A 17,522-nucleotide genomic window follows, 5' to 3' on the forward strand; every position below is an offset into this window, starting at 1 on the left:
AGCCCGTGGTTGCCGAACAGTAGATTCAATATCGATCGTGCACGTGGATTTTGCCAGTTCTTCATCAAATCTGCTTCCGCTTAAAGGGACCCTGCTCCCAGGATCCTCTGCAGCCCTTCAGCCATGTTTAAGTCATGTCAAGTTATGCTCACACCCTTCATTCAGCATGGCCACATGACCGTCCCAACAGCAGGGAGCCAGTGGGCAGCAGAGGGCATGGGTGGGGTCTGAGGATCGTGAGTAAGATGGGGAGTTCTCCCCCGCTGGTTGTCCTTATTTACATCGGTTCTTCACAGGGCCGGCGGGCAGCTGGGAGCGCGGGAGCAGATCCGGGAGGTTTTCTAAGCGATGGGAGCATTGCGCTCAGCTCCCTCGTTTCTCGGGTTCAGAGCTTGGATTCGCGAATGGCATTAGGCCTGGCAGGCCGAACACTGTTCCATGCAAGGAGCCCGCGAGGAATTGGCTTTCTCCACTGGGGGCTGTTTGGAAGCAGAGCTTCTTGCACCGAGCCAGCCCCACATGTGAGCGTGGAAAAGCCCAGCACGGAGGTGTAAATAACCCCAGCCCTAGTCCAGTGGGGCAGCCAATTGTGATACCCCCAGCGAGGGCTTCGCGGCAGAAAAGTGACTCTTCTTTTGTTAGTGTGTGTTTATATAGGGCCACTCTATAAAATAACCGGTCCCTGTCCTGTGGCATATACGGGGTACTCTTTCCCATTCAGACCCTGGCCAGGACATATACAAACCCATCTCCAAGACCAGGCTCGGTTTCTTAATTATCTTCTTATCTACCTGTTAGTTTTCACTCCTTTATCTCTTCACACTGGCAGCTGTCAGACCTGGTAAAATCTCTCTGCAATAAAAGGAGAAGTGGACACTGTGAAAGTTCACAGCGTTTTACAACGAGAGCGTTGCTGACCAAATATGGATTCCCCCCCCCCCCCCCCCCCGAATTTCCATATGTGCACATTGTCTCAGTTAACACTGGTTTGGGGCAATTCCATGAGGTTTTATTCACCTACTAACCTTTCTGTCAGGGAATACAAGTTACCTGCTGTAAATAATGTGAACTCGTTGTTTCCGGCTAGAGCTGATCAATCACTATGCCGCCAAGCATGGGCGCTGACTCTGTGGGTGCTCCGCGGCTCAAGCACCCATGGAGAAAAAATTAAGGGGTGCTCAGCACCCACCAGGCGCAGCTGTTCAGCTTGGCCACCAATCAGCTGTTGGGTGGCTGCTGGAGCCACTTGGGGAGGGGGGAGAGGGGCGAGCAGCAGGTGGTTGGGGGGCCTTGGGGGAGGGGCGGAGCAGGGGCAGGAAGAGGCGGCGTAAGGGCGGAGCCTTGGGGAGGGGCACAGCGAGGGCGGGGCCTCAGGGGTAGGGGCAGAGTGGGGGTGGGCCCTCGGGGCAGAGTGGGGGTGGAGCACCCATCGGGGGAAAATATAAAAGCCAGCACCCGTGATGGAAGCAGGTGTTTAACGTTCAGAACATGCCGACGCCCCATCGCTCGTTGAGGGCGGAGCAGGTGCTGAAATCAGCATGGCCAGCTTTTATGATTGTTGGCACGGCCTCGCAAGACCCCGGTCGCTGGCGTCAGAGAGACTCTCTGCGCTCCCTTTTTCTTTTCTTTTTTAAAGTCAGTTTTCTGGACCTCGTGGTTGAGACAAGCTTGTAAACGTGACCTGAGCGTGAGCTGAGAGCTCTGCCACCAGACCGCGGGGAAAAAAGCATCCACCATTTTTAGCCATCTCAGGATTTTGAAGGCAACCTTGCGAGATCGGGGCCCAACTCGTGCTTTGCGAATGCGTGGCGTTGGCGTTCTTTGTGGAGCGGGGACCGTGAGCCTTAACTCTCGGGCACGGCGACCCTTCGAGCGGGGGGTGGGACTTCCTGCTGTAGGAGACACACCCGCGCTACGCTTTAAACAGAGGATAGCCACGGTGGTGTCCAGGGCAAGCTGCCCTGAGGATGGTCTCATGCGAGACACGGACACAGACTCAGGTGGCTAGCCCCTCCCACCACAGCCCCTCTGCTATTTTTAGCATGCTAGCACGATCAGAGCTGGCGTGCGTACGTCTCCTTGAGCTGGAATTTACGCCCGCAGCTCGGAGCGTAGCCGCTGCTCTGTGAAATCCCATCCCATCCATATAGAGCCGTGGCCAGGTTTCCAGGGATTGCTGGCCTTTGATGCTTTCCTTCCAGCCCTGAGCAGGGAAGGGAGCGGGACAGCTTAGCCGCTCCTGGGAAATGCGGAAAAATCAGAGGCCCTTTTGCTGTGGGCGGAGCCTTAACCGTCTCCTCTCTCTCTCTTTCCACAGCCATCCAACGGGGAGAGCACCACCAAGCATGTAGACGCCACAGTAAGTGACATGCCCTGGCACGTTCGTATCGATGCCAGGGTTCGGGCCGAAGGGCGGGGTCCGGAGTCCGAGACAACCGAGTCTCTGTTGGTATTCTCGTGAAGGGACTCCCACTCTTCTCCCTGTGTCAGTTTAACGACACCCGTTGTGGTGTGTTGCCCCCATGAGGGACTTATTTTGTTAGCAAGGGAAGATGGAGGCCTTGAGATTTGGCCCGCTTCCTGCTCAGGAGCATGTCCATTGAGCCATTTCCTGTCCTGAGAAGTACTATACTGGGAAGTGCCACTAGAGGACGACAATACATGACCTGCAAATGTTGCAGCTGGTACATGACATGCTAGATTTGAGGTCTTCTTCCCGAGCTGAAATCAGAAACTGTCCCCTCGAATAAGCCGCGGGTTGCACGCCTGCTGTGAATTGAGCTGAACGGCCGTGCTGCAAGCACCGTGGCCGGGCCAACTGGCTTTGGAAACCAGAGAGCGGATTTCAGCTTTCTCACGGAGCTGGAACGCGTCTGGGAGCATTTCTGCAGAGCCGAGAAAGGGCTGATAAAACGTTGTCCCTCTTAATTTTAATTCCCGCTGCATCCTGGGGGCCAGCGGGGAGGGGCAGTGGACGGTCTGAGGACCCACGCAGGAGGTGTCATGGAGTCAGGCCAGCATGAGAAATCTCCTGTGAGATGACCACCTTGCATATGCTGCTATTGAAGTCTTCTCCAAAGAGACCCATCCAATCTTTTGCGGTTCTCCCAGCACCACGAGCCCGTACCCCCATCTCCCCAGACGAGAGAGCGTTGGAGCCTGGCTCCGCGGCTGTGGGCCTAACCATCCAGCCCAAACAAATTAACTAGCGAGCTAAATCATGTGGAATTAAACTGAACGAGGCTTCTGTCTGCAGCAGCAAAGCGGCCCTTTGTTGGCATCGGGTTTTTTTCCATTACGTGAGCAGCTGTAAACATCCTTGCGGGCGTCTGACAATAGGTTTAAGTGCTGTTTGTGGCCACAAGGCAGCAGCAACGCCCAGGGCTGTGCAGTTGAAATTCGCATCTGATCCGCACCGCCGTTCCATAGGGGGCATTGTTAGCGGGAGCAGAAGCTGCCAAGGGGTGGGGTTTCAGTAGCACCCAGAGGCCCCATAGTGCCAGGCACTGCCCAGGCACAGGGTAAAAGCCTCTGCCCCAAAGATCTTCCAGGCTAACGAGACCAGAGAAGGTTGACTGGCCCCGTTTCACAGATGGGCAGTGGAGGCAAAGTGACATGGCCAAGGTCAAACAGAAAGTTGGTGTCAGAGCTGGGAACTGAACCCTGAGTTCCCGAGTCCCTGCCACAAGGCCGGTCTCCCTGGTTAAGGGCGCGTATGTGGCTAGTTTGCTGGAGCCGTTGCCGATCAGAGTGTATTTATTGGGTATTAGAACTTGGATGCGTTATCGGTTTCAGGAGAATTATCCTGCCAGGACCCAGCGCTTCCCTGCGCTCCCTTTCCACCCCTGCTACAGTAAATATGCGGGGGCGTGGCTAGCGTAATGCAAACGGCCTGGAGCTTCGTTAATTGCCAGACCTGCTGCCCGATCTGTCTTTTGGATCTTTGCTTCCCAGTCAGATTTGGGCACGGCTCCCCTCTCCCTTCAGGGGTCTGCGGCAGGGGAGCAGGGGGAGCCGTCTGTGAATCGCAGCTGGTGGCACCGTTTAATCCCATGAATCATGGCCAGCCTGACCATTTCTCAGTTAATCAGTACAAGAAAAGGTCATTGCAATACAGTCGCCCGCCCGTGGGACTGTGTCGCCCCCTGTGTCAGATGGGGCTGACGAGACCTCCTTTGTAAAGGTGCTTTGAGAGCGACTGATGAAAAGCACGGTGTTAGAGCGAGGGGCTGTTGTTACATCATTTTCGCCTGACTTTAGCAGGCAGGTTCAGCGCAGGCTTCCCCTGCCCTGTGCTGTCAGTGCACCTTAATACCGATTTATTGCCTCGCCTTCTGGCTCTGCAGCTAGGCAGAGCACTTCTGCAGGGCAATCCAGCCATGCCCCCCTCTTGGGAGTGGGGTGGGGGAGGGTTGGGGGGGGAGTGTGACTTGGACAGAGGTCTGCCGGAGCCACTGTGTTCGTTGCAATTTACATGAAAAGTCTATTTTGCAGGGAGTGCCAGGAGCCGGTGCAGATTGGTGTCAGGGGGGTGGCGGTTGGCTGCAGCCCCCCAAAACCTCCGCTCCTGCTTTGGCGGCTCATTTGCCGCTTCACTTGCCTGCTCTTCCCTTAGAAGTGAAGTGAAACAGGCGTGACTCCTCTCCCCCCGGGGTCCCCACCCAGCACACCCATGGCAGCCTCCAGGGGAGGAGCTGGCATTTCACGGTCTTCATGGAGAGCAAGGCGCTGGCGAGGCCAGGTCATCTGGCAGCGCCTGGCACGCTGAGCAGATCTGTCTGGACAAAGGGATGCCCGGGGCAAGGCATTATGGGAGACCAGAGCAGTAGCTTTGGGCCAGAGGCTGGTTTGTCACACCAGCACGAAGACATTTGCCCCCCCAGATTTCCCCCGGCCCCCTGAAAACTCTCTTCTGCCAGCAAACCTGCAAGAGACTGGACACCGGTTCGGTTGCTGGGAGTGCTGGCAATCGTTACAAGTTGGACCCGAGACCAGAATCGGGGGAGCTACACCCCCAGGAAGGTGTTGGAGGAGAAAGTGTCTGGAAAATAGAGAGGCCCCGCTGGGTGTTCTGTGTAACACACGAGGCCTGGACATTTAACTGGCTATCAGGACTAGCCCGAGTTCTCACAACGAGTGCAGAAAGGCTATTAAACCTCATGCAAACCAGGACCTACTGTGGGGGCAGATCCTGCCCCGTCTGCTACTGCCATGTTCTTCTCCCCCTGGGGCTGCTCTGGTCAGAGACGGGACCGTGAGCCAGATGGAGCCGAGGGTCCGCGCCCGTCTGGCCATGCCTGCGCTATTTGCTCAGCGCTACGCTAGGTAAATGGGCAGTGGATGGGGTCCGGTCTCACTCATGTGGAGCCAGCCCCGCGAGGCAGGGATCGCCCCAGCCTGTTGCACGAGAAGGGATCTTTTGTAGCTTCTCCCTCCCTGCAGCTCGGATCCTGGCTGCTGCTCATCAGAAGCCCTTAATAACATTAGCCTGGCCTGTTCTTATTGCTATCAGCTGATAGCTGCCTGATTCTTCTGCTGGGCGGGAGGGGGCCGGAGGAGTGGGGCGGGGGCGGTTCCCTGAGCGAACGGACCAGGAGCGCGCTTGTGGTGAGCCGCGGAGTGGAGGGGACGGGGGAGCTCAGACCTAGAGGCAGAATGACTGAGCGCGGGGCCTGTTCCAGCCTCACACCCTTCCAGTAACCCCACCGCAGTGACCTAGCTCTGCAGTGGGCTGCAGCTCGGATTCGCTGCCCCGGTGGGGGGATTGCTTGGGAAGGTCTCGGGGCAGAGGAGCGGCCATGCCTTGGAGGCGGATTAGCAGGAGCTTCACCTGGTCCAAGGTAAATCCGTGGGCCAAGGGGGGAAGGGGCCGAGGCGGTGGTGGGAGGGGAGAGAGGGCTGCGGGTCCACGCTGCTCGGCTTTGCCCTGGGGTTTACGCACCCCAAGATGGGGTTGGAAATGGGCTTGTCGCCTCCCCAGTGGTGAAAGATGGAGTAGGAGGGCCAGGGGGTGTACATCACTGTGGCGATGGAGCGGGAGATGCTCTGACAGGCCCTGGCCATCAGCGCAAGAGATTTCCCGGGGGCTGTCCGGTCTCATTTCCTTAATGGAAGGGTACAGAGCGGGCAGCAGGCAAAGGCTGCTGCTGACCTGCTTCGAGGCCATGTGATTCCTCTCTCCGAACGTGCCCAGCCTGGCCCGATCTCAGAGGCACGTCGGTTCTAGCCCCGCGGGGGGGGTGTGGTCCGGCGGTTAGCACTGTGGACTGGTGCTCCTGGCTCCTGGGTCCATTTGCACCCCTCGCTGATTCCTGCTTGGGCTCCTAGGATGCCCTCATGCCAGCTGGGAGCAGCAGGGACTGAGATGGGCCACGGGAGCGAACTGCACATGCTGGAGGGGAACTGGCGTGGTGCGCGTCCCGTGCTGGAGGCCACTGGGCGGCGTGGGCAAGGATCCCGGCATGAGTGTGATTCCCCGGTGCAGGGGGCTTTGTCTGTCCGATCGTGCCCGATATACTGACCCCTGCTGCCCTGAGGACAGCCTGGGGCAGGAGGGCAAAGGCCAGTCGTTGCTCCAGGCACCCCGGAAGCCTGCAGTCCAGTGCCTCTCTGCTTCTGGAAGCGTGGTGTTGCTCTCACTGTCTGTCTGTTTTTGGGCAGAGGAGGAGGGGGGGCAGGGGTCACCATCAGAAGCCTCAAAGGGGATGCCCACACTGCGAAGACAAAGCCGCAGTGCTGACGGACCCAGAGGCTCGGTGCTGCGGGTTTTTCTTTGCCGTGTGGACGTCCCCGACGGGGAGCGAGCCAGGTGTTTGGGAGGTAGGACCGCCCGGTGTCTGCTCAGCCCCCTCGTGCCCTGCAGGAGGCCGTGCCGAAATCCAGGTCCATGCCCAGCCCCCTTCTGGGTTCACTGCAGCATTCAAGCAGGCCGTCACGTGGTGGAATCCCAGCGTCCACCCAGCAATGTCCGCCTGACGGCCACGCGCTGCAGTGAGTCCCGTCCACACTGCAGCCAGCAGTCGGACGACCCTTGCTAGCGGGATCTGAGCTAGCAGTGTGGAGGTAGCGGCTCTGGTGGAGCCTCGGTCTAGCCACCCAAGCGCGGACACAGGGAGTCGGGTGGGCCTGAGCTCCAGCCCAAGCTGCAAACAGCCACACTGCTACTTTCAGCACGCCGGCTCCAGCCCTGCTGGCAGGAGCTGTCTCCCCTGCCTGGGAGGCTCGCAGGCAGCTGCAGTGTAGACCCAACCTAAGGCGATGAGTTTGGACTCGGAGGAAGCCCAGCGAGTGGCTTTTTCTCCGCAGCTCGGCCTCATCGCTGATTTCCGCAGCAAGCTCCCAGAGGCTGAGATGTCAGGAGCCACATCCGAGAATGGATGCAAACTCCTTGGGCGCGTGGGGCGGCGGGCTCAGGATTAGCGAGCCTGGGCTTGGCTGTCAGTCTGTGTGAAAAAGGCATTTCTCGCGGAGAAAGGTGGAGCTCTCGGCTGTCACTCACGGCGGGTCCTTAGACAGAAGGATCGGGAGCAGAACGGGCTCACGGAGAACACTGAGGGCCTTTTGCTGCGCTGGCTTGACCGGTCTGGCTCACCTTGAAAGGTAACTTTCCCACAACCGGGAGCCGAAGAAGGAGATCGTGGCCGTGATGTTCGCTGCCCCTGAAGCCCATGGTAAAACTGCCCTGGATGTCTTCGGCCAAACACAAGAGTCCTCTGGAAAACCCCTCCACAGCGTACAGGCCCCGTGGGGGAATGAGCCCTCCATTCCTCAATGACAACTGATCAAACCATTGCAGAGGTGATTTGCAGCGAGCATGACGGGTCTCCTTTGCTCTCGTTTAGGATTATATTTTCCATTGCGGTGGCCCTGGGGATGTGGGGTGGCTGAGGGGTGCCTTTAAAGGGGCAGATCCTCCTGAAAATCTCCCAGCTGGGTGTGCGTGTGTGCAGCCAAGCAGGAACCCCCGCTAAAAACTGTCCTAGGTGGGTCCTAAAGCCCGGCCTGTCCAGTGTGTGGAATAAGGATGGCTCCTTGACCAGACCTAACAAGGGCTTCCCGCTGCGTGTCCTCTTGGGGACTCCCAGTAGGTGGCGCTCTTCTCTCAGTCAGTACTGAACGAATGTGCCGGCAGGAGCCCAAACTCCTCCTGCAGTTTCACCCTGGTACAGGATTCATTGTCATTTAGTGTCCTAAGCCGTTGTATGCCGGGCATTTTTTTAAACAGCTGCCACGCTCCACCCCAGAGGCAGCTGCATTTCCGCAGGGGGTGTAGCGACTCTTGGCTCTCTAGGGCTGGAGCCTCAGCTGGTGTCCCCTGGCATAGCTCCGAGAAGGATCCAGCCAAGGAACTGGTCTGCGGTTTGCTCAGCGTTGTGGGGCCCTCCGTGAGGTCAGATTTTACTACTCAAGTAAGATGAGCATTTAAACGACTTGTCGCTGATGGCTGGAGATCCTAAAACGAATGAGGTGTGAATGCACAGAGGGGTTTTGGAAGCCCCACTCTGTTTTTCAGCTGAGGTCATGAAGTCACCCAACAAACCGGCTGTGGATGAGATTCTTGAGGCTGGGGATCGTGTGTAAATAGACGCTTCCTGCTTTGAGAACTCAAACATTTCCTCTGATGAGCCAAGCCAAGGCAAATGCTGGCTGCTCAGGCAGCCTGGCTTGTTAGGTAGCAAATGTGTCCTGCTGGTGGTATAGACCTGGCCTCTGCTTGGTGGAGACCAGCCCCCCTTCCGGTACAGCACAGGGGCCGGGAGCACACGCACAGACAGTTCTGTGCAACTGGCGTGGCTGAGACCAGAGAAACTCATGACATTAATCGATCCATCTGAGTTTCACTTGGAAATAGATCAGGAAAAAAAGAGGGGAGGTTTTCAATGCCCCTTGCTCTCATCTGGCCCATACATGATAACCGTAGGGCTCTGAGAGATGGACTTAACCCTTTGGAAGCCAGCTGGATCTTAGATACAAGGCACCTGCCAACGGCTGTTTGGGGGCGGGTTGTTGGCCTGCAGGAGGCGCTAGCATGGGTAAGTTTCCTATAGCGATGACCTGGGGAAAGGATGTGCTAGGGCAAGGTCCCATGGCTGGAAAGGCTCAGCAATCTCTTTCCCCCATGTGGCCTCCCTCAGCGCTGACCAGAAGAGAGAATGCAGCTTGGCTGGAGCAGATTTGTTGCCAAGAAGGCCAATGGCATATTGGGCTGCGTTAGTAGGAGCGTTGCCAGCAGATCGAGGGAAGTGATTATTCCCCTCTCTTGGGCACTGGTGAGGCCACATCTGGAGTCTTGCATCCAGTTTTGGGCCCCCCACTACAGAAAGGATGTGGACAAACTGGAGAGAGTCCAGCGGAAGGCAACGAAAATGATTAGGGGGCTGGAGCACATGACTTACGAGGAGAGGACGAGGGAACTGGGCTTGTTTAGTCTGCAGAAGAGAAGAGTAAGGGGGGATTTGATAGCAGCCTTGGGGGGGAGGGATAGCTCAGGGGTTTGAGCATTGGCGTGCTAAATCCAGGGTTGTGAGTTCAATCCTTGAGGGGGCCATTTAGGGATCTGGGGCAAAAATTGGGGATTGGTCCTGCTTTGAGCAGGGGGTTGGACTAGATGACCTCCTGTGGTCCCTTCCAACCCTGAGATTCTATGATACCTGAAGGGAGGTTCCAAAGAGGATGGATCTAGACTGTTCTCAGTGGTGGCAGATGACAGAAAAAGGAGTAATGGTCGCAAGTCGCAGTGGGGGAGGTCTAGGTTGGATATTAGGAAACTCTATTTCACTGGGAGGGTGGTGAAGCACTGGAATGCGTTACCTAGGGAGGTGGTGGAATCTCCATCCTTAGAGGTTTTTAAGGCCCGGCTTGACAAAGCCCTGGCTGGGATGATTTAGTTGGGGTTGGTCCTGCTTTGAGCAGAGGGTTGGACTCGATGACCTCCTGAGGTCTCTTCCAACCCTAATCTTCTGTGATTTGCAGCAGGAGCAAGGGACGCACTCCCAGGCTGGCTGGGGGTGCTGTGTGGATAGGGAGTGGGAGGGGGTTGGGGCTGCGCTGTGGAGGGGTAAGAGAGGGATCAGGAGTTTGGGGAGGGGTGGGGTACTTTATAGGGTGGGAGGGAAGGTGGAGAAGCAGAGGTGAAGTGTACAGAGTACAGGAAAGGGCTGACAAACAGAGGACAGGTTTTCCTGACCTGGGTAAATTTTGGAGACTTTGAAATTGTTTCCCACCCTAAACTGAACAAAAAGACAAAACCTCTGAATTTTCAAGACCCGACTAGCCCGGCTGCTTGTGATTTGTTACCGGGATGGGGAGGCAGGCGTTAGCTCTGAGATCTGCGTGGTCGGAGACACTGTTCCCCGAGCTGTGAGCCCTGCTGTCTGTTTCCCTCTCTGATGAACCCCCACGATGGTAACTTTGCTTTTCTCTCTCTTTTCTTTAGGAATCCACAAAATCCTCCAAAAGTGCCCAGCCACGAGGCAGACCTTCCAGGTACAACCCCTGTGATTGCCCCCCAGCACCATGCCATGGGCAGAGATTTCTCCCCCGGTGAGGAGAGCTGCCCTGGCCTCATTCTCTCCCCAGCAGTGTGAGATCAGTGTAGACAGGGTTTGTTACTGTTCGATCTACTCAGTCTTGTGTTTAAAATCAGAATCTGGAACTCGGCCTCCTCTTGGGGCCTCCTGCCGATGGCTGGTGCTGTGGTTTGTGACCATGGCAGCGTGGAAGCCTGAAGTCTGAGGTTATAACCAGGTGCCAGCCTAGGGTATAGCGAAGAATTTCTTCCCCTTGTGCTGGTGGTTCATTAGCTGATTGCACCTCCACAAGTTGGTAATTGACCAGAGCTCTCGCAGGGTGCTAGGGGGCGCTGTGCTGCCTAGGGGGATATCCCAGGATGGGGCGCTCTCCCCTTCGAATGGTTCCTGTGGGACTGAGCTGCAGGAGGGGGACCAGAATTTTCCCAGCAAGACTAAGGCCAGTCCCCACTCCCTTCCTTTGAATGCTCCAGGCTGATCCCCATCTTGGTGTCTCCCCACTGTGTTCTTCAGCCCCTGTCCTGTAGTGCGCTCAGCTCCTTCAGCTTCCAGTGAAGGCAGTGGGAAGGAGGGATGCTCAGTGCCGGGCAGGGTAGGGCCCATTTCTGGAGTCCTTGTGGGCTCACCCATACTTCAGGTACCCCTTTCTTCATCTCCTCTATCTCCTCGGGATTCCTGTGGTCTCCAACTCTCACCCCCTGCTTAGAAACACTGCACGCCCTTGTCAAGGTGTGACCTCTGCATCCTTGCAGGGCAGAGCATTGCTCCCCCAGGCTGGCATAGGCTGCCTTGGCAGCTCTCTCCCTCAGGCTTATCTAGGACCCCACAGTATGTTTGCTTGGCCCGTGGTCGGATGCCAGGAGCGAGAGAGGCCCGTGGAGTGCGTTCCAGCCAGGCTTCACTTGGACTTAATGGATTATTTTTTGTAACCGAGATAAGCTCCCGGAGATATGGAACTGGTTGCCAAGAGGCAACGATAGGAGTATGTAACGAATGGCACTTGGAGATGGGGATGGGCCGGACAAGATGGGGCCTGGGTGAGCACAGGAAGGATCTCTTGACCTGTGGGGCCTTGTAGGGTGCTTGCTACTAACTCCCCACCGGTGTCGGGCTGGGTCTTTGGGAGGGTTAGCTCTGGACACGGTTTCCAGGAGCCGGGCTGGTCCTGCTGCTTCCTGCTATGGTCAGTGGCCATTTGGACAGCTGAACCCAGAGCCATGAGCTGCACCAAGAGCACACGGCTGGGTGCAGAGGCTGGCACGGCAATTGGCCCCGTCTCTGCGCCAAGGCAGCTGGTGGCTAGAGTAGGGCCGGGGCAGCCCCCACACCTGAACTCCATGGCTAGAGCTGCCATGGGAGTCTCGACGTGTCCTCGCTCGAGCCCCTTGACCTCTCCATGTCCATACCTTGCCCTGCCCATCTGTGGATCGGGGATGATAATAATTAGCTCACGGGTCTTAATGACCTACAGCTTGCAACATGCTTTGCAGTCGTCTGGTGAAGGAGGGTGCTGCAGGAATGCCACCTTGTTTGGGTTCCAGATCTCTAGACCTTTGCCCCGCAGGCCTGTAGCGCCCTGCTGGGACCTGAGTTGGCTGCTTCTTGTTGGCCCAGGAGCGTGAGCATGGCCCAGACCACAGAGGACAGCTGCGAGCTGGACCTGGTGTACATCACCGAGCGGATCATCGCTGTCTCGTACCCCAGCTCGGCCGAGGAGCAGAACTTCCGCAGCAACCTCAGGGAGGTGGCCCAGATGCTCAAGTCCAAGCATGGAGATAGCTACCTGGTAAGAGTCACCGCCTCGCTCCCCGTCTGTGGGTGGCCAGTTGGAGGGCCTGGGGAGGGATGTTGGGAAGGGTGTGGAACTGACTGTGGGAGAGGAAGCTGTAGGGGTGGGGATCCTCAATTCCTGGGATTGCCAAGCCATCCACCTCCCCGCAGCATGGGGAAGGTCCTGGCATCATGTTCCAGAGCCAGACAGGGACTCGGGAATCTCAGGAGGGTGTGAAGTGGAAGCCCAGATTCCGAGATCGATACATTCATGGTCACGAAGGTCCATTAAGAATATAAGAATGGCCATTCTGCATCAGACCAATGGTCCATCTAGCCAGGATCCTGTCTCTGATAGTTGCCGGTGCCAGGTGCTTCAGAGGGAGTGAACAGAACAGGGCAATTAGCGAGTGAGCCATCCCCTGTCATCCAGTCCCAGTGTCTGACAGTCAGAGGTTTAGGGACACCTGGAGCATGGGGTTGTGTCCCTGACCATCTTGGCTACTAGCCACTGATGGGCCTGTCCTCCATGAACTTATCTCATTTTTTTTTAACCCAGTTATGTTTTTGGCCTTCACAACATCCCCTGGCAAGGAGTTCCACAGGTTGTCTGTGCGTTGTATGAAGAAATACTTCCTTATGATTGTTTAAAACCTGTTAATTTCATTGGGTGACCCCTGGTTCTTGTGTTCTGTGAAGGGGTACATAACGCTGTCCGAGTCACTTTCTCCGCACCCCTCATGGTTTTATGGACCTCCCTCATCTCCCCCCCTTCGTTGTCTCTTTTCCAAGCTGAACAGTCCTGGTCCTTTAAATCGCTCCTCACATGGAAGCTGCTCCATCCCCCCAGTCATTTTTGTTGCCCTTCCAAACCCCACCTTTTCCAATTTGAATGCATCTTTTTTGAGATGGGGCAACCAGAACTGCAGGCAGCATTCACGGTGTGGGCGAACCAGGGATTTAGAGAGTGGCATTTTGATATTTTCTGTCTTATTCTCTATCCCTTTGCTAATGGTTCCTAACATTCAGTTTGCTTTTGTGACGGCTGCTGCACACTGAGTGGATGTTTTCAGAGAACTCTCCACAGTGACTCCAAGATCTCTCTTGGGCGGTAACAGCTAATTTAGACCCCATCATTTATATGTATAGTTGGGACTCTGTTTTCCAACGTGCGTTCGTTTGCATTTACCAGCACTGAATTTCATCTGCCGTTCTGTTGCCCGGCCAGTCAGTTTCATGAGATCCCTTTGTAACTCTTCGCAGTCTGCTTTGGACTTCCCTATCTTGAGTAATTTTGTATCATCTGCCAACTTTGCCGCCTCACTCTTGTCCCCCTTTCCCAGATCATTTATGAGTATGTGGAGCAGCACAGGTCCCAGTGCAGATCCTCGGGGGACCCCGCTATTTGCCTCTTTCCATTGTGAAAACTGAGCTTTCTGATCATCCAGTCCAGGGGGCCTCGGCCTTCTCTCATAGGAGGATCCTGCTCCCGTCCAACTGGGACACGCCTCCCATTTTGCCAGACTATCACATCACCTGTTTGTGAGCCTCCCCCTCCCATCCCCCCGGGGCTCTGACTCCAGGCTCTCGTCTGAGCTCTGGTTGAGACGCCCAGATCTAATCGGATCTCCTGGGTCACGCCGGCGGTGGCATTGCACCCAGCCATCTGGCTGCTCCGTCATTCTTGCGGTAGTCACTCAGGGTCGTGACTTTAGGCTGCAACAGGTGCCTGTCCGCCTCTGCCCGCCCCACAGAGAGACCCTGGAGCCAGGCATGGGTCCCCACCTCCTCTCTGACACAGGAGCAGAGATTCCCTGTAGCTCCGGGCATCTGGCCCTGCTTTCGCCTGGGTCACATCACCGGCTGTGTGACGCCCCGGGCAAGGCAGCCATAACGCTCGCGGCCGCTTTGCTGCGCTCCAGGGGGCCGGTGGCTAGCAGCCTCGCGGAGACTCCCCCACAGCCACGGCTCTGCTGCGGGACAGGCCCAGCCCCGGGGTCCCCACCTGGCGCGCAGGGAGCACGAGGGGGCTGTACTGGCCCTGCAGGCTGTTGGGGGAGAGTTTTGTCCCTGAGGGTGCAGTGATATGGGTGCGGAGTCCTGCTCCCAGCCCCAGTAATGAGCGGGGCTCCAGCAGCTCAGTGCTGCTGGTTCAGGGGGGCAGCACGGGTCTCCTGAGTATCCCGGGGCACCGACGAAATCCCCCTGGCTGCCCCTTCTCCGCTGCACCAGAGCCCAGCTCCCTGCCTTGCCTTCCGGCCCTGCGTTATCCCACCCTGCTCTGAGCCGAAGAGCTGCAAGATCTTGCTGCTGTGACTCCATCCTTCTTCCCCTAGCCCCTGCCAAATGTCTGGGGCTGGGACCGGGTCTGTGCGAGGTGGCCCAGGGCTGTTGCACGCTGTCCCTGGGACTGGGACCAGGTCTGTGCAGGGTGGCCCAGGGCTGTTGCACGCTGTCCCTGGGGCTGGGACCGGGTCTGTGTGGGGTGGCCCAGGGCTGTTGCACGCTGTCCCTGGGGCTGGGGCCGGGTCTGTGCGGGGTGGCCCAGGGCTGTTGCACGCTGTCCCTGGGGCTGGGGCCGGGTCTGTGCGGGGTGGCCCAGGGCTGTTGCACGCTGTCCCTGGGGCTGGGTCTGGGTCTGTGTGTTGTGGCCCAGGGGCGCTGCACGCTGTCCCTGGGGCTGGGGCCGGGTCTGTGTGGGGTGGCCGGGGATGCTGCACGTTGTCCCTGGGGCTGGGGCTGGGTCTGTGCGGGGTGGCCCAGGGCTGTTGCACGCTGTCCCTGGGGCTGGGTTTGGGTCTGTGTGGGGTGGCCCAGGGCTGTTGCACGCTGTCCCTGGGGCTGGGGCTGTGTGTTGTGGCCCAGGGGCGCTGCACTCTGTCCCTGGGGCCGGGTCTGTGCAGTGTGGCCCAGGGGCACCGTCCCTGGGTTTGGGGCCGTCTTTGCTCCACCGTTGCTCTTCTCCTAACTCTTTCCTCTCCTTCTCTCCCAAGCTTTTCAATCTGTCCGAGCGCAGACACGACATCAGCAAGCTGCACTCCAAGGTAAGCTCCGGGCACTATTGTGGGCTGGGGGAGGGGACAAAAGGCCCAGGAGGAGCCGGAGTCGGGGCGGGTCACAAGGCAGGTGTGTTCCCACCCGGAAGCAGTGAGTTTGGCGGGTCCCAGCCCAGCGCCCAGTGGGCCACGTCTCCAGAGCCCCCTCCCGGACAGCCCCGGTGGAGAGGCCAAGCGTCATGGAAATGGAGCACCCCTCTGAGCCCCACAGGGGGTCCTTCAGGGCAGGGGAGGCCCTGGGGCGGAGGGGAGGTGAGACCTGCCCCTTTGTGGTGCCCAGACAGCTCTCTTCCCCCAGCCCCAGAACCGAAGGGGGGGACTGGCAGTGACGAACCCCAGGTCACTGGCGCCCCCGCGGGTGTGTCTGGGGCTGCAGAAGTGCCCAGGAATCCCTGAGCCCTGGCAAGGACCGGCCTCTCCTGGCAGCCCAGCCGAGCCCGCGCCGTCGCGGGTGCAATTCTCTGTGGTGTCTGGGCTCTGGGGGCCGGCCTCAGAGCCATTTTGTCACTCCCCAGCCACGCCCGGGGGCTGCCAGCTGCGATGGGGCCGGCCCTGATCCCAGCGACTCTTTGGAAGCTGGTGGAGTGATTCTGGCTGAGATCAGAGTGGGGCCTGGACGCCAGAGCCCCAGAGTGGGTGGGGGGCTTAGCCGGGAAAGGGGACTCCCGTGAGGACCCGCCAGCGGCGAGAGCGTCCGCGCCGGGACAGGGCTGCTGCCAGCCCTTTGGATCCCCCACTGGCTGAGTGTTCCTTCGCCCCGCGGATGTGTTTTCTTTGTCCGCCAATCCCATCCTGCTCCCGCTGCCTCTGGCGGCCGCACGGGCTGTGCGAGGACTGGGAGCCAGGCGTGCGCCGGGATCTTTCAGCCTGTCCCCCAGCTCCGTTCCCGGGGAGACAGCCGGAGCGCTGCAAGCCCCCTCGGTGTGCCAGGTGGGTAGCACCGGGGCAGCGGGAATGGATAGGCGCGGGGGCTGTCTCCTGGGAGCAAAGAAACCAGCACAGGGCCAGGAGTCCCCTGGGTCTCTGCAGCTGGGTAGCACCAAGGAGGAGGGGAAAGTCGGGTGGGCCGGGGCTCGGGGGTGGGCTCCGGCCCCTTTCACCTCCTGCTTTAGTGGTCCAGGGCTTGTGCCAGTTGAGTCAGTGGCTGGAGGGATGCTGCACATCCCTTGTACCCCGCCTGCCCACCCAGATCGCTGCCTCAGATTGGCTCCCTTTGTGGTCAGTCCGAGCGCGCAGCCGAGGCCGTGGGCTGTCCCTACTCACTGGGCCGAGCGGGAGGCAGAGCCCCCAGCCCTGCCCTTGGGAGAGACCCTGCCCCGCGCCTTACGGGGGCTGGCTCAGGCCCTGGCAGGGTGGGACCCCGGGTTTGTGGGTGGCTCCAGCCTCTGTCCCCTGTGCTGCCAATCAATCAGGGTGGCACACGGCCCCTCCCGTGGTACCATGCCCGTGCCTTGCAGAGGGGACCACCGGAGCAGGGATGCGGGCCAGGCTGGCACTGGGCACAATTAACCCCTTCCCGCCCATGCACCACACAGCCCACCTCCCCCAGGTCCTGGTTCAGCACGTCCCATCGCTGTCTTCATGTCCTCCCTCCGTCGCTGTCCCATCTGTGCCCTTTCCCCCAGGCTGATGGGCGGGTAAGGCCAGCCAGCGCAGCATGGGTGAGGCTCTGCCATGGGGCTTGATGGCACCACACCAGAGCTGCCTAATCTCAGCATCGACGGCTCCAGGAAGGGGCAGAGCAACGGGTGGGTGTGCCAGGGAATTGGAGTGCCCGGGGGCTCTCGATAGGGGTTCCTGCGATCCATCCCATAATGAGGTGCCAGTTCCTTTCCATTCTAGGTGTGGTGGAGGGCAGGGCAGGCTGGGGGCCAGGGGCTTGGTTGCTTTGGCCCCACTGCTTAGCCCAGGGTCTTGGGCAGCTGGCATGGTGCCCTCCCATTCCTGCTGGGTACCAGGTGTGGGCAAGGCTCCCTTGTGGAGATACCTCAAGGCGGAGGCCTGTTCTGCCCCTGGAAGGGAATCACCTGCATCTCTCAACCAGCGGCCCCGTGAGTGGGTCCGCACACCGTGGGTCCCACCCGGGGCAGGTTACCCGGCGGGCGGCAGCGCCCGTGAGGCCAGGCTGGCGTGAGGAGCCCTGGGCATCTACGGCAACCGGTAACCA

General features: G+C 58.7%; 1 protein-coding gene across 12 annotated transcripts in view; it reads left to right on the plus strand.

Moving 5' to 3' along the window:
• TNS1 (tensin 1) overlaps window positions 1-17,522 on the plus strand; it is a 288,617-nt gene that overhangs the window by 143,897 nt on the left and 127,198 nt on the right. For all 12 annotated transcript variants that reach the window (XM_075117712.1, XM_075117713.1, XM_075117715.1 and 9 more), the window contains 4 exons: window positions 2,318-2,359; window positions 10,436-10,485; window positions 12,144-12,315; window positions 15,293-15,343. In XM_075117712.1, the coding sequence (XP_074973813.1) occupies window positions 2,318-2,359; window positions 10,436-10,485; window positions 12,144-12,315; window positions 15,293-15,343 (315 nt within the window). The remainder of the gene's footprint in view (window positions 1-2,317; window positions 2,360-10,435; window positions 10,486-12,143; window positions 12,316-15,292; window positions 15,344-17,522) is intronic.

The sequence above is a fragment of the Caretta caretta genome, chromosome 11 (assembly GCF_965140235.1).
Source record: "Caretta caretta isolate rCarCar2 chromosome 11, rCarCar1.hap1, whole genome shotgun sequence".
NCBI classification, from domain to species: domain Eukaryota; kingdom Metazoa; phylum Chordata; order Testudines; family Cheloniidae; genus Caretta; species Caretta caretta.